The 24,769-nt window shown below is 40.9% G+C and overlaps 1 protein-coding gene across 2 annotated transcripts in view; it reads left to right on the plus strand.

The window, feature by feature from the left end:
• Positions 1-224: 224 nt before the first annotated feature.
• LOC104358728 (heat shock transcription factor 2 binding protein) overlaps positions 225-24,769 on the plus strand; it is a 34,342-nt gene continuing 9,797 nt past the window's right edge. The window contains exons 1-6 of one of the 2 annotated variants that reach the window (XM_042788761.1): positions 225-297; positions 2,696-2,846; positions 7,470-7,573; positions 11,622-11,771; positions 15,927-16,065; positions 18,169-18,286. In XM_042788761.1, the coding sequence (XP_042644695.1) occupies positions 262-297; positions 2,696-2,846; positions 7,470-7,573; positions 11,622-11,771; positions 15,927-16,065; positions 18,169-18,286 (698 nt within the window). In that variant the 5' untranslated portion in view covers positions 225-261. The remainder of the gene's footprint in view (positions 298-2,695; positions 2,847-7,469; positions 7,574-11,621; positions 11,772-15,926; positions 16,066-18,168; positions 18,287-24,769) is intronic. The other variant, XM_042788762.1, reaches the window with a different exon arrangement.

A 24,769-nucleotide genomic window follows, 5' to 3' on the forward strand; every position in this document is an offset into this window, starting at 1 on the left:
ACCTCACCCCCCCCGGGGCCGCCATGTGCGCCGCGGAGCCGAACTCACGCCTCGACCCGTCCCCGGGGAGGTGCCCGGTGCCGGGGGCTGGGGCTGCCCCGGGCCGGTGGGGGGGGGCGGAACGCTGGCTCCAGGCCCCGCCCAACCCGTATCCCCCCGCCCATCCCACCCGCGGGGGGGGCGGGGCCAGTGACGCCAGAGGCACCGCCCTTCCTTCCCGCCCTTCCTTCCCGCCCTCCCGCGCACGAGGCTGGCGGCGCCATGTGGCGCTGCGCTGGCCTCGTTGGCGATGCGCAGGTAGCGCGCGCGCGGCCCGGTCCGGTCCGGTCCGGCCCGGCTCCGCGCTGCCGCCGGCCGCGGGGTGCGGCGGGAGGGGGGACGGGCCCCGCCGCGGGGGTCGGCTCTCCGGCAGATACAGGCGGAGGGGGGGTGGGTGGGTGGCGCTGCCCGCCGGGCCTCGCGGGGCCCTGAGGAGGCGGTGGCGGGGTCGGAGCGGCCGAACTCCGCGGGGGGACGTGGGGAGCTCGGCCGTGCGAGGCGTGTGGGAGCCCGGCCCCGGGGGCTGCGAGGCGACGGGGCTGGGGTGGGGGCTGCCGCCCGCGGCGTTGGCGGGTCGTGCGGCTGTGGGCGAGGATGAGGGACCCTCCCTTGTGAGAGGGGAGCGCGGTGGCGGCTGTGGAGGAGCGAGCTCCGGAGACACCCTGGGCTGGCGGAGAGCGGGGCGGGGAAAGGCCTGGTTGTGGATCTCTGGTGGGTGTTCGTCGCCGGCTGGGATCCCTGCCCTGTTCAGCCCCCGACCAGGCCGGGAAGGGGGTTTCAGATCACGCGGGTCGTGAGCCAAGGTAGATAACTAGCTCGGCAAAAGGTCTGTGAGGACTGAAGTCAAATTTCCTACATCCACTCGCCCGCCATGACTGTGAGGGGCTGGACGGAAAACGACTGTTCTCTGTTGCCTGTATTTGCTTTTAACATACTACTGTAGGGGGAGGAGATACTGAGTAGCTGCTGCTTAAGCAAGAGAAAATAAAACTTGTCAACTGGAACTGCAGTATTTCAAAGATCTTGGTTTATAGGGGGAACTGCAAATGAGAATTTTTTCCTTATTGTGTGTTTCATATCAATCCCAGCACTTCAATAGGGTATTTTATTTGATTTTAGCTTCTGCTAGTGAATAGAGCCATTTTTATGCCTGTACCAAATTGTGCTCCATAATTTTGAGCAATACTGAAGTGTCTATGTCCTTCCTGTTTGCTTACAGTATTCTATAGAGTCTTATTGCCATGTGTTCGTTCCATACTGTCTTAAGACCTCACTGAGTTGTATTTTTCTTGAATCATGTAATGTGGTGGTACTTGGCCACTAACTTTGCCATAAGCACTTCCTAAATGCAGCTTGGAGCACACAGTTCAAGTTAAAAGGGAAATCTTTCTTCCACGCTTTGATTGTGGCTGTGATAACTCAGAACTGAGAAAGCTGGAAGTGGCCTGTTCTGACTCTACAACTTTCTGGGTTTGAAACACAGCTGGGAAAGGAGTAGGAAGCAAAACTGAGAGATGTTTAACCTGAGGAGGTAGTGAAGCAGAAAGAGAGAATTGTAGGAAATGGTTGGGACAGATAGACATGGCAGGGTAGCATTGTCTGTACCAGTGGTGATGACCTCCATTTGCCTTCTCCAGCTGGACTCAAGAAGACTGGGGGGATGGCATGTTTTGTACCTGTAACAGAGTTTTTTATGTTCTGTAGTACTTTCTTCCCTCTGGAATGAGATGTGATACATGAAGGATGTCGTCTTTTTCTGTATAGCATTCTCAATGCAGTGCAGAACAGTACTAAGACATGTTATAATTTTGTGTTGTAAAAGCAGATGATTAACGTTCTAGGGAAAGGACATTAAACCTTTTTATGTCTGTGTATATAGTAGCCTTTTTAAGATACAGCAGTGTGCACATGTATGTACATCAGAAACTGGAATTTAAAAGGAATTTTTCTGTACAGGAATTTCTCTATAACTTCAAAATCAATGCACATTCTCTTGGACTGTGGAATTAAAGTTATTTTATATCAATAGCTTGGCAGAAGAGGAAACGAGTAAATTTTTTTTTTGTCTTCATGTAGGATTAAATTAATTTTTTGTGGGATTAGGTTGCAAATAGTTGCAACTATTTTTTTTGTCCCTCACAAAAGACTAATTCTTTTGAAAAAATATATCTTCTTCTTAAAGAGCTGATTTAATTGTAAATAATAATTGTAACTTAGAAAGGTAACTGAGGATCTTGCAAATATTTGAGTTATTTAAAAAACTGAGTGTATCCTTTACAACAGTCTTGAAACAATAGGTTAGCATATGCATAACTGCTAATATTTTTAAATGTAAATGTTAATTTTTACAGTTTTCTGAGATACACAGCACACATTTTAGCTGAAGAAACAGATGCAGAGAGGTAATAAGATTTCCTCTAGGCCAGAGTGAAAAAAATGAGATTATAGTCAAAGATTCCATCTTGGAGACTTTTGGATTTAGTTATTACTGGATAGTTCTCTTTTAAAGAGTTGTGAATTTCTGAAACGATGTAATCTAGAGGAATGCTTCTGCCCAAGAGAAGGGATTCAAGCAGTAAATCACTGCAAGACTGTAACACTGTCTTTGGTTGTTGTTGGTTGGTTGGTTTGTTTGTTTGTTTTTTTTTCATTTCAGAAGGCTGAGACCAAAGAGGAATTTGTTAAAGTTAGAAGGAGGGATTTGGAAAGGCTAACAACCGAGGTTATGCAATTGCGGGATTTCTTACCCAAAATAGTAAACGGGGATATCCTAGGGACATTCCAGAAACTGGATGCTATTGAATCAAGTGAGTAGCACCATGTTACAAGCTTCTATAGCTTCTGCCAAAACTCCTTAGAGCAAACTGTCATGCCCCTACAAATGGTTGTAGAGTTTGTGGAGGTATTTCAGATTAAACTGTGACGTTCAATGACTGCTTCAGTAAATTAATGTGTTTGTAATGAAGAAGATTACAAATTGCCTTAGAAATAATTAGACATGACAAATGAATCTTTAAAAATATTTTACTGTGGATAAAAACATACTTAGTTCAGGCAGTAAGGGAAGCTGTATCAGGAAAAAAGTAGATCCTCTTCGAGAACTGTTGCTTTAGGTGCGCAACAAAAAAATGTGGTAAGTAGCTGTGGATAAAAAGTTAAATTTAAAGGAAGAGGTAATATAGTTGTATTTAGCCTGTCTTGTTTTTTAGCTTGTATACTTTTATTGCTATAAATATTCATAATAATAAAAAAGTTGAAGACTCTGTTATAAAGGTCTTTTTACTGCTGTCCCCAAAGTCTGGTTTTTCAGTGTTAGGATTCTCTGTGCATTATTTTTTCAACAGTTGCACCACTCCCAACATGTCATCAGGACCAAATCTGGGTCAACTCCATCCCTACCCTGTAGCTTACAAGTGGCAGTACAATTCACCTGCTCTAGAAAGTGGTTTAGTCTGAAAAGACATGGGACAAGCACTGAGACAGATTATAGAGTGAAAACTAACTTACAACAGCTAGCTAAGGAAGAGTAAGACAGCCTCAAGGCCTGTCTTCGATACCAAGTAATACACTGGGGCAGAGCTTCTGGCTACCTCAGTCCGCTCTTTGGAAAGGTTCTTCCATGCCATCAAATCCTAACAGAGATGAGAAGACTGTGCCGCTTCGCCTGCTGCCAGTCAAGACATCATGTCACAAGAAGTGATGCAGGATCTGGAAATTTTCTCTTTACACTATTGCAAGGCATCAGGGGCTGTTTCTAGTTGCATTAAGTGTTCAAGATCCTCAACTAGTCAGATCTTTGTTTTACCTGATTTTATCAGTGCTGAGTCTCAAGATTTCTCTCACCGATCCTTCTGATGCTTCTTGTGACAGGCATCAAGGAGACACTGTCGGGGCCTTCCAGGAGCAGGTTTGTGGCATCAGTATGGGGATTTTAAGACTTCCCTTCAAACGTTCTACTGGCTGGCCAGCATTCTCTGGGTCCTCTGGAGAAGTGCCTGAAGCTGAGTCAGCCCTTGAACTCTCTTGAGTGGAGATTTCTCTTGGCAGTGAACGAGATCATTTGAATGTTTATTCAGGCTCTTGCCATTGTTTGCCCCTGCAGCTGGACATGTTAAAGGTTGATTTTTGCTACCCTGGTCTGCTCCTACCTCTGCAGCATGCAGTAAGGCAGACTGAAAGGGGGCTTTGGAGCATACAGTTTTCAAAGTTGGGCATCACAGGGACACAAACAGTCTTCAGTCTCAGAATGATGATCTCTCTGGTGCTGTTTACTAAGTACTCTTGCAGTTGGCATGTGAAGCTTATAGGAATCCTGACAGTTACTAGAGATTTTTTTTTTCACATTGTTCTTGAAGAAGCCTAATGGGTGATTTGTATATCTCTCTAGACTTTAATCAGCTATTGCAGTTTTCTAAGTATTGAAAACATGAAGTGGTTAGCAGGTTCTCATGCTCCTCAAGAAATGCAGATTATAGTCAGAGACTTTCAGCACCTCTGGCCCATTCAGTTGTGGGGCTGATGGAGTCTTGAATAGCTTTGAGAAACCTTGAGATCGTTGCATGTTTCATTTGTATATCTGGGTCAATAGGATACCCATTTCCTATGGGAGCATCCCATAGGTGGTACCTGAGATCTGAGCTGGCAACGGTCACTGCAGCCAACACCTACTTTTTGAGCTGGTGTCAGGGTTTTCATTAAGGCTTTTGGCAGAGTAATTGTTCATTTAAAAAAAGAAAAGTCCATTTTGTTCTTACCATCCTCCTCAGGAAGAGTGTTTGGCTCCAGGAATCTTGGAAAAATAGCTCCAACAAATTTTCCATATTATTATGCATATGTTTAGTGGAACTTGGACCACTGGGGAAATGTTTAAAATTGCATTTAACATTGATCTAGCATTTAGATCACTAGAAATGGACTTCCATCACTTGTTGGCATTCATTGTAGTTGCACTCAGTTCTTCACCTCCCAGAACTTTGAGATTAGGTCTCTAGCATGGATGAGAATGAGTTTACCTCACACCTGAAATGTGGGCCTTCTCTTCTTTTGTTGTACCCAATGCCTTGTTCTGCTTTTACGTCTGCTCTCTCTCGGGAGCAAATGCCACTTCTTCCCAGAGTCTGATTTACCACTGCAGTGGCAAAGTTAGGCATTTCCTGTTTGTATAAGGATGCCATTTCATTTTTTTTTTTTGCTTATCCAAATTGGTAGTGAAAGCTGACTCTTCACTTGGTGGAGGTAGATAGTCTGAGCCTCGAGATTTTAGGGTCAAGAGGGAAGGGACTTCCTTCCCAGGCGCTGGGACTTGCAGCCAGCGGGAGAACCTGTCGGGCTTCCCCATGTGCTGCTCAGGACTGCGGTGTGCTGCCGTGAGCTGCACAGCTGCAGTCTTCAATGAGCACCTGACATCTTGCTGACGTTCTGCTGCTGTGTGTCAGGAGGCTGTCGGGTGTCAGGACTGGTGCATGCAACCTTGAATTCTGTTCACAGCAAAGCTGTGCACCGCTGGGAGAGCTGACTGGGCATAAGAAGTGTGATACCTTAGAGAAGGTTGACTCATTCTTCTTTTATCTGGAGGACTTAAAAAAAGTAAAATACAAGTAGCACTGTGTTAATACTCAGTAGTTAATATTATTCCCCTTTTCCTGGCTCAGTTTTGGTTCCAGGACCTCCGAAGTCTGCCAGTGAAGGATGTGTCATCATTGTGTGTTGTCTGGCGGTGCTGATGATGGATTCAGGGTGGATCCATTCTCTCAAAGGCTGGAAGTAATTCTTCATATTCAGGAGAGCTTCTTTCCTTGCAGTGAGAGAGATTTTTCACTGGATGTTTTTACCTGGCAAGGATAAACAGGTTCTTGGTCTGCTATTGATAAACAGAACATGCCCTACTCATGCTCAAGACGTCTATCAGTCAAGTGCTTAGGACTTACAGCCATGTAGTAATAGGTACATGGGACTGAATTGTCTTTACAGAAGGAAAGAAAATTTCCTGCCACTGACGAGTTACCCTGCGAGAACTCAATGAATCCATTCTCTGCTTTGTTCTTCTTTGGATTGCAGGTTGAAAACAACTGAACGCTTGGAGAGCATGCCCTGACACATCTAAGTTTCCCAGGAGTGGACCCTTGCCTTGCCTCTGGTGTCTGTTAAAAAGTCTTAGTGTCGATGGCTTAGAATCACACAAGGGCAGAGTGGAAATATATTCTATGTCTTTAGAAAAGCTATTTGTGGCTAGATAATCCCCTTTTACACTTGCTACTCAAAGCAATGTGTATATATTTGAGAAGATAACATTTCGTTGCCTAGGTCTGGAAAAAGAAAGGAGTTTATTTCCAAATAATGTAGAATTACTAAATAAAATACCAGAATCAAAGCTTTTGGGATAATAAGGACTGTTTTTTAAAAATGATGTTATCTTTTTATGATTGAATTTGGTATATTCTTTGGTAAATACATTCAAAAATATTGAATGCATGTCAGGGAAAATATTTGAAGTGTGTTAAGCCATAGACCATACTCATGATCATGATGGACTATAATCTGATGATCAAGGGTATGGCACACAAAGTGGGGTGTAACTTGTTTTTTAAGTTAACCAGAATTACAGTGGATGCCGTTTGGACGTTACTTTTTGAGATTACTCAGATGTGTTTCCTTTTTTCAGTATAAATACTAAGCATCCAGAACCATGGTTTTAAAAGTAAAATACAATACACAACAATTGTTAAAAATGTCCTTCAAAGTAAATTCTTCAAAACAGACATCATGATCGTGATATATAATACTTCTAACTTGATTTCCATTCACTAAAATAAAGCATCTAAATTGGAATGTATTTCTGATAACATCATACTATTTTTTTAGGGGAAGTGTAAAATTTGCTTGTTACTGACATAATGTTTAAATAGTTTATAGTGCCTTATACTTTATAAATATTAATTTGTTTGGAGTAGTTGCATTTCATTCTTCATAGACTTTCTACATTGTATATTGAAACACTCACTTTTCACTGACCTTGGTATTCTTTTCTTAGATTTTCACTATATTCACTGATTTTCAAAGATACCAGAAGTGAAAACCATCATGAAAACAAACAGAAAAAGTAGAAAATTGAGTACTTATTTTAAAAAGCCCTGAGAAGCTGAAGCTCAGTGCCAGAATGGTATCTTATAGGCAGACAGTACTTAAAAGCAAGATGTGAATCTTTCAGTCTTTCCCTGTTTTAAATCAGAATTGCCATGTTTGTTCAGTTTCTCACAGGAACTGTTGGAATGTGGCAAATTGCGATATACCAGTTTAGCCACGAGGAGGTGATGTAACACAAGAAAATAGTTAAAGCACCTCATTGGCTTTGCACTTAGTGGATTCCTTCTTAAGTGCAAGCCTGTTGGTCATAACTTATTCCTTCGTTTGTCTGATTTATCCTATCACAGACATGGAGAAAAAGGAGGAGGAAATAGAACAGCTGAAAATGGATTGTGAACACTTCAGAGCCCGTCTGGAAACAGCCCAGGCTGATTGCATGAGAGAGAAGAAGGTAGATTTGCTGTCAGAATATTGGTGTCTGTGTGCTTTAGTTTTAATAACAAAAGCAGGAATGATCAGTTTTTCATGTTCATGTCACAAAATACATCCTCAGTCTAAATACCAATCTGGATTTCTATTCATGTAGCCAGGTGGTGAGTAACTTACCTCTAAGTTCGTAACAGATTTTTTTTTTTTCCCCTTTGATATTTCTAGAGCAAATGGGTCAATATTCTAACTAGAAAAAATATAATATGATGCAGTACCAAAAGGTGTTCAGTGTGTACAAAGAGAGGTACCGACTGACAGTCAGTCTCCCACTTAGGTACATAATTCTTGCATAACTGCATTGGTCTCTCTTAACTTTTGTACTGTGTGAGGTGCGATTGTATGGGGCTGCATGACAGGCTTCTTGGCAGCGTTTGTTTCGGCCTGTGTAAAGTTAAAATTCATTAGCATTTTGTTTATATTAACATGTTGAAGTAAAACAGTGGGTATTCAGGAAGATTGTAGTGTAGCTGGCATCAAAAGGTCCTTTGCAGAATCAGTTCTTTGGAATTTGATGTAACTATAACGTATATTCAAAGAGGACAACAGAAGATAATGTAAGTAATGCAATGTACAAAATGAAACCGGCCTCTCTTTTTGCTTGCTGTAAGCCATGTACCTCTGTTTAGTTTTAATTGTCTTTCTCAATGCAGCTGTTGATCCAATTGCCATGTACAGCTGTGAGTCAGAGAACAATTACAGGGCTCCTTTTGCTTTGTCAATATTGTACTTAGTGTTTATGAAAGGGGCGATTCTTAACAATGAAGAGATAGCAAAGACCATGACTTCTCTGGCTGTAGGTCTTTTGAGAAGCCATTGGGATCACACAGACTAGTGGCTTAATTTCTGACATGTATGGGAATCACTTGTGGTTATTTGCTGCAAAAGTTCTTTTCCTTGGAGCTAGTAGCTATCTTCAGTAGTTAGCAGAGGCTCACTTTGTTGGGGTTCTAGAGTTAACATCTGCCAGCCTTGGGATTGCACAAAGACAGATGAATCTACAGAAATTATTTCATTTTTGAAAAGGAATAAATGAAGAGTTCAGACATGCAGTTTTAGGGCACATCTGTTTAGAGAAGTCATTCTGGAATAAAGTTTGGTATGAATTTAAAGTATGAGGGAATAGTTGCCTATCTGGATATTCTTTACTTCAAAATAAGTATTTTCTGGGATAGCTGTTGCAGTTTGGCAATAGGTAGATGGTTAGTTTTGTTGTGCACCCAGGTCTTTAGTTGCATAAGCATCCAGGATAAAACCGCTCTAAGATTTAATTTTGCTGCTTTAGATGTTAATGAAGTGGGTCCCACCCTTTATTCTTGTTAATATTACAAAATAAATGGTAGGTGGTTTAGGTTTGTAATTTCTTTTGGATGAAAGTTTTACTAAAAGTGTGGATAATTTACTGAGAGAGTTGTCTTGGTGTTCCTGATCAAAGCTCTTCTCTCCATATCTTTGCTGTTACGCAGTATGGCACTGGTTGTCTAAATGGTTTCTGTTCTGTGCCACAGAGGTGTACTTGAGTGGATTGTGCTTGTGTATGTCATGAAATCATTTAGCTCTTCAGGATAAAGAAAGATAGTGTATCTATATGTGTGATTTTTGCTCCTGTTGATCACTTTGCACAGAGTTTTTACTTTGGTTGCTGTTCTGCTGTAGGCATCCTTGTGTATAGTTTTTAAATTATTTTCTACATGTTTGTGCTCTGAAGGAAAAGGAAATGATTCACTGAAACAAACGTAAAATAAATGCATTTTCTAATTGAGCAGTGTCCTAAATCATAAATCAACATTTTGCATTCTAAAATTTCTGTGCAGTGCTGTATCACTGGTTATGGAATTGCTGTGCTTTATGAACCTGAGCAAAACTTGGAGTGCACATGTTATTCTTGGCTAATGTTGTCTTTGTCTGACTTTTCTTAGTTATGTACTTAAGCACTGCTGTATTCTTGTGCCTTGACCCTTTCCTGAAGATGGTGGTGTTGCATAGCTGTGACTGCTTTGTGATGTGAACTCTCAGGAGTGTGGCTTCCAGCTAGGTTATTTGCTTTTGCAGGCTCCGTTTATTTTCCTGGCTCTTGAATGTACTATTTTGTTTTTCTTGCTTCATATCTTTGTTCTGATGTTGCTTTTGATCTATTAAAAATTCTGGCATTTCTTGTGCTGGCTTTGCATCCTTGTTGGAGGATCTAGCTTTGGTATTAGAGTTTTATGTCTTACTATTCTGTATTAGCATCCAAATGCAAAATGCAAATAAAATGTATTAAAATAGATATTTTCCTTAGACAAGGACAGTGTGGAAAAGAAAGACAGAGATAATATAGGGGTTATACAGGAAGATGCTGTGGACATTTTGTTGATGCACGTGGTGGCAGAAAACTGATAGGTCTGGCAGTGAGTTACATAAAAGACAAAATTGGGCTAACTTGCTTAAAAATGATCAAAATATTAAGAAATAAGAGACTGGAACTTCAGTGTTTAGGGAATCAGCAACATCAGTCTTTTGTACGTATTAAACTATAAGGTGAAAGATACTCCAAAGAGTATGTGCATGGAAATCTGCTTGATAAATTTAAATTGAACTTTACAAATCCTAGCCTGTGTGTTCTATTAGCAGCATGATAAAGCAGTGCAAATCAGGCTGTCAGGTGTGATACAGGAGGCTAGGGAGGTAACTGATGACAGAGTACAAGCAGCTTTGTACTGGCTGATATCTTGTTACGTACATTCTCAGATTAGTTTGTTTCTATTCTTTCCAACCCTCAACAGAAAACATTGAGGTGAACCCCCAAAATTACAAATACTTATTTTAAATTCCTGATGGGAATACATGGTTGAAAGTTTTGTTCTCTTTACTTGCTTTCGAAACTGACCTAGAAAAGATTTCTTCTGATTTCCCCATACTTCAACCTGATAGCTAAACACACAGGGGAGGATTGGCTGAGGGTGCTTTCTGTGATGAATCTAAAAATCCCATGCCCACAGAATGGGCAGAACAAGATCCTTCTGTTCTTTTGATAGCGTGTGATCTGTGATTCTCTTTCAATACTTGAGTTAGCATCGTTTTCTTGTCTGGCCTTTATCTTTCCCTGCAGCACTGTCTAATACCACCCCACTCAGAATTTGCAGGGAGCACCCCCCACACCCTAAGAGACCACAGACTGTGGTATCCCTGCCTTGATCTCACTGTCTGCACTAGCTCGAAGCGGAGAAGCTGGGAAGTAACCCCTGTGGCAGTTCATAGGAAGCCAGTGAGACCTAGAATCATGCCTAATCTCATGATTCTCTTCTGGCCAACTTCCCATGTGGTTGGAGAAAAGTACTGCCAAACTGAAATTCTGTCTTGGTCATGCTGGATTGCTCTGTTCTCTATGCTTTGTAGCAAGGACCACTGAGGTGACGGATGCACAGCAGTGCCTGGGCTTTCTTGGTATGAAAGACCCTCCAGACTTCAAACCTTAGGTGTGTTTTTCCAGGGACTCTGTCTCACTTTGTCACAATTGATCGGGAATATGCCAATAGAAAAATGATGGAAGAGACAACCGTATTTATGCTAGATGTCCAGCAACTCTACCATGTTGGCTAAGGCAGAAGTCCGTTTTGAAAAACGAGCAACCCTCCCTTCCTGTAAGATGTTTACAGTATCTTTTGTAAGGTGTCTGGAAAGCCTGACCTGATGTTAAAATCTCTTCTTTCTTGAAGAGACATGTAGCTGTTTGCTTAGGAGGAGTGGGCTCTCCTATCAAACTTCTCTAGGTGCCACTCAGTCTCGGTGGGTCACTTGGTCTGACCTTGTGGACAGGCTTCTGGTTACTGTCAGCCTCCACGATGCACTTACTACTTAGATGTAGCTCAGGAGAGAAGTTATGTATCTGCAACTGCTCTGAGTTTGCCACTGCAGGTCCTCCCCCTCCATTTCACGTATGGCCATGATATTGTTTCTTTTTCTGTCCCCTAGCCTGGAGACTTGTTTTGGCTGATATGAAGTGCAACCAGAATTTCCTTATACTATTTCAGGAGAAACTAGACCTCCGCCAGCAGCTGAATGAAGCCAAGCATCAGCTCCTGCAGCAAGCAGAGTATTGCACAGAAATGGGTGCAGCGGTGTGCACACTGTTGTGGGGTGTATCTAGCAATGAGGAAGCTGTTAAAAGCATTCTAGGAGGAGTAAGTATGGCAGGTGAATACTTATCGGTGGTAATGCTGTTAGGCCTTTAAAATAAGGACCTTTCTCTGTAACACTCTTTAATATAAGGATATATTTCAGAAACTAATTGGGACAGCAAAAATATTTTTGTAATTTTTATATGCTTCGGGAACCATCCATTCTCATTTAAGAAGTGTTGGAACTATAAAGTGTTAGGAAGCAGGCTGGGAATAAATGCAGTAATTCTTGTGTTAACAAACACGGATTATCTGTTTTCCACCACACACAGTTAAACTGGAAGCAAGGCTAAAGCTAACACAATGTAAATATCTTTGCAAGCTAACAGAAGAAGAAAATAATTCTTGGGCACATGCAGCAGTTCCCATGCCTGTAAGAGAGTTTGGAAGAGCTGTTTCCATGGAAGGAAGACAGATCTGTCAGTTCTCAAGTTCTTTAAATCTTTGTGCTTCCTTAATACTTGCATGACTCTTGGAAATTTAGAGAGCCTAGATGCTAGCAAATCTTAGTAAATCTTCAGTGTTAAACATGGACAGGTAGCTTATTTGAAAACAAAACAAAAAAAAGGCCAAAACAACATTTAATGACAGTAGTAATATTACAACTAAGTTGTACAACTACAGAGTACAGCTGATGGAATTAGGAGGGATCAGAGAAACAGGCCTGATAAAAATACAGTTTTCAGTCTTGTCACATCCACCATGAGAAATAATTGTATTGAATCTGAGTGAGAGTTTCTTCCAGCTTGATTTTTCAGCAGCATGAATGGCTGAGTGAATAGGATTAGTTAGTTATAGTAAGTGGTAAACTAGTGTGCTAGTGTGTTTGTAAGAGATTTTCCAGTTTGGGTGTACCAAAATACAATTACAACTTTGTACTGGATATTAGAAAGCTGCACCCTTTGGTGATGGATTCTGATGATTCAGGATCCAAGCAGCAGCAGTTACTAAGGGAAAAAAAGTCTGTACAAACACTGTATAAAGCAGTTAAAATAAAAAGGCAGGTGGGTACTACAGAGCCCCCACATAGCAACAAAAATAGTATAAAGGTACATCCTGTATTTTCAGAACAGTTTATAACTGTAAGAGTTGACAATACTTACTGACTAGTTGTTACTTGACTTGTGAAACCGTACTGAAATGGTACGTTTCCCACAAACAAAATGGTTGAAGTGATGAAAATGACTGTATTTCCACAAGGTGAGAGTAAAATTAGTAGAAGCATTGTTGAAAGCAGTCTTAAGGATCAAAATTAAGTAGAATTAGGTAAAAACAAAACTGATCTGATGATTTGTATAAACGTGAAAAGCCAAAATGTGAAGATGCAAAACTTTCGTTTCTGTCTTCATTTGAAACACAGAATATTAATTCCCAGCAATCATTAGAGCCCATTGAACTGCTATACTTCTGGTGTAGGTCATAGCAACATTTTTGGGCATTGTTTTCTTGTGATGGTGAACATAACATGGTAAGAAACATGCCTGGGTTTGCAACAAGACTACTAGGAAAAACTTGAAGTGATTGTATGTCATCGCATCAACCACAGATTACAACTGGCAATGAGTCAGGTTATTGAAAGATGGTGGAGATTTGTCATAAAAAGTTTTTGGCTTCACTTATTTTTAGACAAGTTGTATAGCTTGTAGCATCTTCCCCCACTCCCCTGAGAAGGTGCTGTGAACTACAGAGATGTATAACAATCAAGAGTGCTTTGAAACTTGCTCATATTTAAGTATGTGGGGAGGGTGGCATCAATTCAAAATAATTTCATGCCCTAGGGAACAATGCTCAAGCTTTTTTCAGTCTTTGCACAGATACAGAAGTAGGTCTTTCACACCATTCTGCAATGTGTATTGACTGAAATGATGTTTGGGACCAATATACTATTTGTATCCATACGGGTTGGGAGAGTAAAACTCCAGCAGCGAATTTGAAATGTAACACAAGTAGTACTCAAGGCAGTGGTGGGGAGATGCCTGCTGTTTCTACCCATGTGTAGTGTTTCTAGAGAGAACCTGAAGAAACATCCAAGGAAGCAGCATGAGAGAGTACGTTCAAAGATGCCTACCTGCATGTGCCAAAAAAGAAGTAAATTAATTCCCATGAGGTCATTTTAGATGTCTTTCAAAAAACTTCAACCAGCTATCCATATGACAGGGCTCTCGCATGGGAGTGCAAACTGGAGGCTTTATTTCAGAACAACATCAAGGCTTGCTTCAACTTGAGAAATTTTGGATCTGACAAGGTGGTCTGCTACTTCAGTTATCTACTATGGTGACTAATGGCCTTATATTTTAGGGTAGCAATTTTGCACATTAACTGATGTTTTCATGCAGGAGTTACTTGGGCAGCAAAGGGTTCGTTGCACCATTTGAGCTCAAGCGTCTTAATGGCTGCTCTGAGAACTGTCCTTATCTCAGTGTCTGTGGGTGAGACATTCTTCAGTCCCATGAAAATGCTGTCAAGCTAATAAGAGACTCCGCAGAGTACGTAATGCTTGCTATTTATAAACCTGACTGGTCTCTGCTGCGGCTCCTCAGACCTTACTGATAGTTAATGAATGGCCATTTGGGAAGAAGGTTAAGTAGAGAGGACACTAGTGGCACCTCAAGAGACTAGCAAACAGAAGATTGTTTGTTTTCTGTGCAATATACCAACTACTTGGTTTGCATAGTACTCTATTCTGTTCCCATGTGAATATGTATTTTCATAATACCTTATGCTAGTCGGCTATAGTAGGCTCTCTTAATTTTCTCTCCTGCCCTCTGCTTCTTGAACTATTGTCACTGCTTATGTTAAAATTGGCATCTTTGAGGTGTGATGTCCGCATAAGTATAAAAAGTAGATCCAGTCCATGCTGAAGTGCACCTTTTATCATTCTCTTTCCCCATGATCCCTTCATTCCTGTTATTCTGGGACTACGATATCATTTGTGAAGATACTGAGTATTGGCTGACCCTTCTTTTTATGCCCTGTTGCTGGAGTCACCCCATAGGAACTGTGTATCTTTGATGTGGTGAATGCACAGCAGTGAAGGAATAATGAAATATTACCAGTAGCTTTGCAGATATTGTGAAAGCAGTAATTTTGACAAAATATGAAAATTTTGAAACACTTTGCAAAATGAATAAAAGTTCAGGCATTTCTTGGGCTGTCCCATTGAGTCACTAATGACTAAAAGTTTCAGCTGCTTCATGAAACAACCAGCAAAATTATTAAAGACCCTGGGAAACCTGGCACTGTGGGCTCTCTGCTACACTATTTTTGTTACAAAACTCAGCATCCTGTGTGAAACGGTGTTCCAGCAATGTTTTACAGGTCAGCATTATTAATAAACAGAAATAGTTCTCTCAGCCCTTCTTTGTGGGCTCTGTCTGCACCTCTGACCAGGCTCTTTGACCTGCCCTGAGCTTTGTACCACCTGGCCGCTTCCTCAAGCGAGATACCCCAAAATGGAGCAATATTCCAGCTGAGGGGAGGACTCTCTAACATAATTACAGGCTGTACTCCTGTTGGTATGCTCTGGTGTGATGATCATCTTTCTCATGTGAGATTGCTGACTTAAATTCAGCCTGTGACCCAGGAGACACATCTGTTTTCTTTTCTAAAGAACTTCTACCTAGCCAGTTCTCCATTCTATACTGAGCAGTTCACGAATCCTGTTAGGTTCTAATTGAATTCTGCTTTTTTCTTCCTGAATATTTCATAGGTTTTCTTAGGAAATTCATGTTAAGTCACTATGTCAGGCTGTTCTCCAGTCTTCAGCTGGGTAGGGTCTTGAGAAAAGCTGCTGTAGTAGCCCAGGTAAATGTGGAACACCTGGTGCAGCCATTGCAAAGCAAAGAGCTATTATCCTCGCCTTTGAAAAGAAACTTTAATTCTGCTGTTCGATATCTATGATTCTGGGTTTAGGAGGTAAATACACAGTCTTTTAGTTTTATAAATAAATGTAGCACTGAGTAGTTTCCCATTTTCTTCTGAGATAACTGTTTCAAATAATAGGGGATCAAACATCACTTAGTGCATACCTGCTATTTTCTGTTGTTTTTTGAATTAACTTGTTTTAGTAATTTTGAAGATTGTGCAGTTTTGCTGTAGCATCTAATAATCATAGTTGCTGTAGAGTGTATAATACCTTTTTCTCCTCCGCACTTGCAGAATAAAGCAGTAAAGTTTTTCACAATCACTGCACAGACCATGGAGAGCTTTGTGAAGTCATTAAGTGAAGACATGAAACAGCAGGATTTGGATTCTGATGAAAATCAGTTTGTATTAGCTTTGGCAGGGATTGTAACAAGTAAGTTAATGTTATCTTTCAGAATAGCATTCCATGTGTACTGAGAATTTCTTTATTGCCTTATATGCTACAGTAAACGCAACTTTTTGTAGTCAGGTATTTAGTGAGTGTCCTAGTCTTCTAAAGTTCTAGCAGATTTTGTCATTGACACTTCTGTGAGGCATTGTACTGTCTGTGAGACGGTTGAGGGTTAGATTGGTAAGAGCCATTGAGTTCTGAAATTCCCTAGCACATCTGTTCAATCTGGAGTAAAAGAAGGACCATTCTACTAATTTTGTATGCTCACCTTAGTGTGTAAATGTCAAGCAATTTACTTGCTGGATTGCCAGTAATGCTAATGTCTTCAAGATGTATGAATTGCAGATGATGCAAGTAGATCAGCCCCATCTTAAGGTATGTGCTCAGCATTTTGAAACTGCTTAAGAATTTTGTTGCTGTCAGATGGACTGCACCTTCATTGTCCTGCGTCCATAGTGCTGCAAGAAGTTAAAGGTAATAAATCTGACTTCCATATTAAATGTTTCTTTTTAGGGTTGGAAAATAAGTGAAAAGTCACAGATCTATCTTAGTATGGCTGCCCTTGGCTTGAAAAGCGCTGAGGAATGGGGCTGATATGTCATCTGCATTTTTGTGAAACTGTGTAACTGTCAAAATGACACTAATGATGTGATGCAAGGCAGATGAAACAATGGGTAGTTACACAAATAAGTGACTCTTGCATTAACAGCTTTTTTCAGTGTGTGATTTTAGACATTCTAGTGCCGTTACAGATTGTAATAAAAACCAGTATGTGATGCATTATGCCACTGTACCAAGGCAGAATCTAGTTCTCTGCAATTGCTTAATTGAAGAAAAAAAAAAAAAAAAAGCATAGTAAAAGTAGTGTCTGAGCAAAGGAAATATTTAAAGGCTCGATGTGGGAGTGTATTGGGGTTCTGCCTGAGGAGGAATCAGGATGGTGAAAGGAAATCTTGCTTCACTGAAGCTGATACAAATTTTTCCAGTGAATTTGATATTACCAAGATTTGTCTCTGTGTGTCTCTAATTTGGGTTGCTGAAACTCAAATGTGATAAAGAATACAGTCAGATGAATGATGTAGAAGGTATCAGTTTAATCCTTCTAGTTACTCTGTAAGGTAGTATTACACTAGAAAGCGGTATTAAAAGGACATTGAGGAACTGATCGTGAAGTGCCAAGTATTCAGAAGTTAGAAAACACCAGAGCAGGAGTTCTCAGTGCAGTAATAACACAGCCCAGTGTGCACAAACATTGTGATAAGTCTTTTATTTCTATGCTATGTGCATAGTACCTCTGCTTATTCCGAGGTTAAAAAAGGCATCATGATGTATGTGCATAGGAGAGAGAACCCGAGGCTGCATGGAAATGGAAGAACTGTGTTGTGCAGCAGATCCCCAAACCTGCCCTGAAGGAGAGGCTGGGGAACCAGGTTCTGTCACTAGTTACAGACACCACGCTTTGTGCTTTTGGAGCCTGGGCCAGTGGCAGATAAAGTACAGAGAAGCTTGGGTTGCTGGAAGATTCCTCTTGCACATAAGGATGCCCTAAAGTATGGGGCAAGTGTAAGTGAAAATACTAAGGGGAAGTTTGCTTTGGAGCAGTGGTCTTTGGAAATATTTTTGTACATGAATAATGCAGCACTTGCAAAGAGGTAAGAAAAGAACTTTTGACTAAAAGTCCACAAGAGTTTTGGTTGTGCAATATGCCAGGTACATTGGATTGAGTGATTGTAAAACAATCTGCAATCTTATTTCTTTAAAATGTGGCCTATAATAGTCACTTTGCTTCATTCCCACATTATTTGTGGATGAATCCAACCTTTTGCTTGATAATTCACCATCTTACTATTGGAATACTGGCCACTCTGAATTAATATTTTAATTGCCACAGTAGAATTGTGAAGTCATTTGACCAGTATAATTTGCTGCTTCAGTATTTGCTATGTAGATAAATATAGTTTGAAGTTTATATAGATGCCATTGTTATTCTTGACAGCTGACATATCTTTTTATTGGTCCTGATAATTAGCATAAACTTCTGTTTGAAGCATTATTTTTATAGTGATGTTTTGTGTTCTCTCACAGATGTGGCTGCGCTGGCATGTGGCCGTGAATTCTTGGTTAGTTCAAGTCGTGAATTGCTGGACACAATGATGCACCTCCTGGGAAACATGAGGCCGGGACTCTGTACCAAATTTAAAGTGTATGATGACATTTTTTTTTTATTCCCTTTCAAATGGCATGCATTATCTTGCAGTGTAGGTGACAGTGATGACAGTAGTTTTCCCACTCTCCCATTATTTCCTTTCCTGGAAGGGAAACACAATTTTTGGAAACTTTTCACAGTAGCATTCCTTGCAGATATACCAGGCTTGGTTACAAGGCTAGCTTCATCCAGGTTTTGTGTCTCTTGGGAAGTCTCTTAAGCATAATAATATTGTAGATATGAGCAGGGATGCACTCTTCTGTCTTAGGAGAGGCTCAGCAGTTGAGGGTCAGATAAGGAGGGTGTGAGGTGAAGTTTTAAAACAGAGAGGATGTGGGAAATGTGGACTTATTAATTTCCAATATGGAGACTGAAATGCTACATCTGCTTAGTGAAGAAAGTGAATTATGTATCTGCTAAAAGCAAAAATTAGTTTATGCTGCTTAGTAGCCAGAAGCACTATGCACTTAACATTTGTAAAAGGTAATGGCTATAAAGGGACCTTGCAACACAGCTCTAAAGAAGAGGCCGCGTTACAGTTCAGATGTGGGAAAAGTTGTACTTCCCAGTTGATGGAGAGATTAAATAAACTGTTGTCTTCACCGTTTTCTCAGAGCTGTTACAAGGGGAGGATATAGGGCCTCGACTGAGCAAATGACCGTGGCTTAACGAGTATTTGCTCATCTGCCAAGGTATGGGTGCTTGCCCTGTATACCTGCTTAAATTTGTTCAAGTAGATGGCTTAAGACAGGGTGGTGGGTTTTTTTCATAAACGGGACGCACACACTGAGCATTCATACCCCAGCCAGCTATCACAGCTCAGCTGACAAACAGCAGCCCTGTCAGCTACAGTAACTTGACTGCATCGCTGCAGGCATTTAGGCAGGTTGTACATGATAGGCATGAAATCAGGCTCGGTCTTAACTTGGGATAGGTTTTATCTCGCCTAACCTCAGCTATCAGAAAGCTAGCTGTCAAGTATCTGTCTGGGCTCCTTCCCATGGTCAGGGGAAGGAGATGGTGCTGTCAGACAGTCGCTCTCTCAGCCCATGATAGGGGGAACAAGTTGCCCCCTGAAGGTGTTTGCCTTTCCCTGTTGTGTAGCGAGGGGAAAGCCGAGTAGCATGTGCTGTAGGTAGTGGTTAGATACTTTGATGTCAGTCATTTACTGCGTTTCCCAAGTGTTGGGCTTGGAGGTCAGCACTCAAAACAGGGTAGTTAACTCCTGCAACAGTGGGATTTTTTCTTTTGTAAAGCCCAACTAAAAGATTTGTGTGAGAATATTAAGAAATAAAAGGTAATTTGTGCCCTTGTGTATATAACAAAAAAAAAAAAAATGAAAAGAGAACCTGTTTCAAAATCTGTACAGGAAAAATAAAATAACAAGAGAGGACTTTATTTTGAGAGGAGGAAGGAGAGGAAAGTGTTCCTAAATACACACACAAACACGCAGTCTGAATTTCAAGGGAATGTGTGTCTCTGGGTCCAGATAAATTATTTTTGATCATTTCAGATTGTATTAATGGAATTGGACAATGTAATTGGATTTGAGTGCCTGCCTTTTGAATTGATGTGTTGGGTGGTATTTTGATTACATTTCAAAATCTGCTTGCTTTGCAGAAGAATTACATATGGTGATATAAATTTGGCTACCATACAGCAATACTGATAAAATATACATAAAACAATCCCTTGAAGTGGCTAGGAATTCAACAGGGGCCAGCCTCTTAGGCTGACAAATTGAGTGAAGCTTAAAAAAGAGGTTGCACAGGGCATTTGATGTGTGAAACGTTAAGCGTGTTACAATAGCTTGAATTCAGTGCAGTGATAATGTTTTCTGGTGTTCCACAGAATCAACAATTTTTTTTTTTCCTGCTCTGAACTTTCCATTTGATAAAAAATTGCTGTATTATGACATGAGAGCAAATGCCAGAAAAGCAATTTCTTCATGGCCTTGTCATGGAACCTAATTTGCTCAACTGGCTTAGTGCAAAATGTTTTCCCTGTGTTTGTCTTCCATGTCCATGATCAGGTTCCTTTTTGTCTATGAGCTTTCTATGTGTCTTGTAACGGTTCAGTTCTTAAAACCCTCTTTCCTGTCCTTTTTTGGGGGATTTTAAACAATCCCAGACCAGCAAAGAAGGGTTTGGGGCGTTGGTTGGTTTGTTTGGTTTTAAATTGTTTTCTGTGTGTAAGATTTTTAGCTGCTTGTTAATCTTAAATAATCAACATTTCCATAAGCAGATATGTCGGAAGAACTCCTTTTCTCCCTACTGTAAGGAACATAAGGTATTACAAAATGAAGAACAACTGTGAGATAAGGGTATGATAGTTAACATAAATTCTAGTGGAATTTCAAAGTTATGTATAGACAGACTCTGGAGTCATCATAAGTAATGTTTACACACACACTTGATATACATACAGACAGACACATTTTTAAAACTGTACCTCATGGATGAAAATGTATATTTTTTTGGAAATGCATTATGTTTTTCTCAAAGCATCACCATGGTAATACATGAAAGGATGTAATCAATGAAAGAAAAACTTTGGCTTACTATTTTCAAGGATAAGTTTGTCCTTTGTTCAGTTTTGAAGTTTTACAATTCTTTCCTAGCTTTTATTTTAAAAAATATTTCTCCTTACTGGGTGACAAATCAGGGGAAACTGTGAGTCTAATTCTACACACAGTAATATCAGACAAAATAAGCTGATAGAGGGGAGTTCTCTTTCCTCTTCCTAGTTCCAGCAGTTCTGTGTTTTACTTGTACAATATACAGTATATAAGTAAAAAATTTACATGGAAAAGCTGTTATTTATTCCAGCACTGCTACAATATCCGCTGTAGACCATGTGTATGTAATAAATATATCCAAGGCATCTACGTGAGTGCTGGGACTGAAATCTCATGGGTGTCTTTGCCTTTCTGAAATAGCACTGGTGTGAAAGACCTCAGATTTTCTTCTCATTGGTATAGGGTTTGTTCAACATTTGTAATTGTTAGGCAGTCAATAAATATTTACACAATTGTTCATAGCTATAATTAAATTGATAAGAACATCCAACTCTGCTTATGCAGCAGTTGAAAGTAGCCAGTAAAAATACGTACTTTAGTAGATATTAGTACATTTTATGTACCAATACCATGTATGAAGCCAGACGAGAAGGGGCTTTAGCTGTGCTTTTAGTTCTAGATTTTAAAGAAAGCATTGACAGATATAGTAGTACAAGACGTTAATTAAATTTGGCTTCCCTAAATAGGAAGACTATGATGTGCATAATTAAAAAGCCCTTCATAATAAAAAAACCCAGAAAGTATTGTTTATCCAGTAATTATGTGTGTCAGGTTTGCTTCAATAAGCACTTTTTCAATAATTATCACAAAAATATACTTATTAGAATGTGCAAATACTAGAGGTGAAGGTGGTATAACGGGCCTAGAAGTGCTTCTGTGTTGTGCTTAGGTGAGTGTGTTTAATTTGGGACTAAACTGGTTTGTGGGGTGGGTTATGTCTTCTTCTGACAGTACGAAACCACAGCACTTCCCTGGATCACCACCACCAGTCCCTTTTGCCTGCGCAAAGCAAACAAATGAAACAAAATTATAAACATAGCAGTATCTTTTTATATCACTTTATTTCTAACTGCAAATGTCAAACAGATTAAGGATTGAAGACACTGTCAAGAAATGTTAACGCTTACCATTATAAGATACTGTTTTATTGATCATTTTCATTCTGGCTGATTATAGGTAATTATGGCTGTGCTCCTTTGTCAGGGTTTGGGTTCTGGAAGCTAAGTAAGAGCTGCAGAGGCTTTATGAAAAAGGAGCGTATGGGCTTTACAAACTGCAATTTCAGTTCCACAGCACCCCTCACTGCTTCTCAGTGGCCACTGATGCAGTAGATTTAATAATCTACTATTTCTTACTCCTACTGCTTGTGAGCCTAGGTGATCAAACTCACAGTGGTGCAGCACGTAATATAAATTATGTCTCTTACAACTCAGTTTAGCCTGCAATGGGTTACTTTCTTTCCTGCTTTCTGAAGGTATGCACAGAGCATGTCTGAAAGTCTGCTGGTGGCATAGTAGCTTAAGCTGTGAGAACTCGTGTGAGAACAGGATATGGGGTGTGAAGTCCATTCGGAATAATGTTATTTCTCTTTTGTTTGGAAGGGGTGGCAGTGCAATGACATGCAGGTTTATTGCAGTCGGGACATAGCAGCAGCCAAGCTGGTCCCAGAACAGAGGAGAACATTCCAGCCCATTCTGTTTCTCTGTAATTGTTTTGTATGTAATCTGGCACCCAGCTGTGAGTGGGTATAATGACATGTTCCATAAATGTTATAGGAGCCCTGCTCATTCATCTTTCCTTTTCATTGTCCAGAAGATTGACTTGGGTGTTATCATCTTTGAAAAGAAATAAAAAGTAATAGCATACATCCTAAATGGTACTAATGCCCTGTCCCCCCAGCTACTCCACAGCTGTAAAGAAGATTATGCATAAAAGGCAGGACAAGAGAACATCACTGGAACGGTGAAAGACTTTGTAAAACGACATCTGACTCCAGAGTACGGCTCTTTTTTTCAGGAACATCATGGGTCTCTTGGCTGGAAATTCATAGTACAGCAGTGATCTGATTCTGAAAGAGGCTCAGCATTAGTTTGTCATGTGGGGATTTTTTTTTCTGGATGCTTTCCGCTTTTGAATATGCAGTCCCATTCCTACTGGAAGTTAGAGGGAAATTGAAGTAATTTGCATTAAGCCCACTGAGACTCTGCTTAGCTGACAAAGAAGGTTTTATCCACCAAAACCATAAAAAACTTGTATCAGCAATGTGGAAGACAACGTAACAACATCAGCATTGGATGTTTGAAAGCAGAATTTGGTTCAGGGGAAACTGCAGGAGAAGACTTAATCCCAGTGAAATGTTCTGCATTGAGTACTAGCAATTGTTCTGGGTAGCTTTGGAAAGGGAGGCTCATTTTGAGCCTCAAGTTTCCATACTTGTCTGACTGTTGAAAGTAAATTTTGACCCAGGCCCTTTATCTGCATAAAGAGGCAGGGCTGCTGTTTCTGCATGCAGCTTCTTGCACCTTACAGTGTTACCTCAGCTCTGTCCTGGCTAAGGCTGAGGGGTTACCTGTGTTCAAACCTGCTTTCCCTCATAGGTATTAGATTTTGCCAGTTATTGACCATACTGAAGCTTTTCATGTTTGCAGTAACTTCAGCATGAGCCACTGTGGGAGAAGCTGGTGGGACCGGTAGGCTACAGCAGTCCTTTAAAATGCAGAGCCTTCTCCAGCCTCCTTGGTTTTCTCCCTGTAGAAAAGTTGGGACTTTGGTTTAATTTATAACCTGTTATGTATGGAGCCCCAAAAGGACTAACGAATTTCCTATTTTAGGAGGCTGATAAATTAGGAAATCCTTGGAATGGAATGAATACTTACTATGTGTATTTTGTTGTTTGCACATGGACATGCAAGGGACAGTTTTGGTTTTGGTTTGTCAGAGATGTCATCTTAGGGTTTTTTTTTTTAATGCTAAATTAAGGAAATATTTTCTAGCTGTTAGGCCATAGACCTTCTCTGTTACGTGGAAGACAGGTTATAGGTCATGGGTTCTGTCTTCCTTCAACATCAGTGACCATAACAAAAGACCAAAAGAAATTGGGGGGGGGGGGGGGGGGGGGGGGGGGGCGGGGGAAGTCTTTGAGCAGGCCAAAATGTTGTCTGGAAACAGTTTCGAAGAGGTACAGGTGAGAGTACCATTTGGCCTGTGTTATCCTGGCACTTACCTGCACTAAGACAAGAGCACAGTTCACAGCCAAATTGAATTCCAGTGTTACTGACGTAAAAAAAAAAAAAAATGCACTTGTGCATTGAATGTAATCAGTCTGGATCCCTAAAGGCAGAGTAAATAGGAACGTCCATGACGGCATTTTAAGAGACAAGCAGCCTGCTTTTTCCCAGCAGGGTCTCACTCGATGGCCCAGATCGCATGGCCCTGCCTGACTGGGGGGGGCTGGAGAGCAGGCAGAGCAAGCTGGTTCTCTGCCTTGCACCCACAGCAGAAGGGATGAGTAGCTTAGGAGGGAGCGTGCTAAGCTGAGCTGGGGCTACTAATACCTTCCTTCTCCTTCCTTCTGACCTGTCCCCTTCTTCCAAATGCTTCTGTAGGCGTAGTAACTTCCCCTGCCAGCAGAGAGACTACACAGAGGTTTGCTGTATGCTGGCTATATATTGCATCTGCTCCTGCTATCGGGAGGAGCAGGAGGATGTTTGAAAGTGGACGTCAGTAGTCAGTGTGTCTGTGTTTCAGCTGACTGGAGGGTCAGTGTACAGAAGGGCCAGTGTTGCACGACCGATGGAGCAGAGACTTCCTTTCACATTTTGAGTACTCTGTATACAGTCTTGCTTTCTGTGTTTCCTAGTGGCCCTTTTATTTGCCGAGGCAAACAGCTTGAGATGATCGTT

Source organism: Tyto alba, unplaced genomic scaffold (genome assembly GCF_018691265.1).
Source record: "Tyto alba isolate M040663 unplaced genomic scaffold, T.alba_DEE_v4.0 Super-Scaffold_14, whole genome shotgun sequence".
NCBI lineage: Eukaryota > Metazoa > Chordata > Aves > Strigiformes > Tytonidae > Tyto > Tyto alba.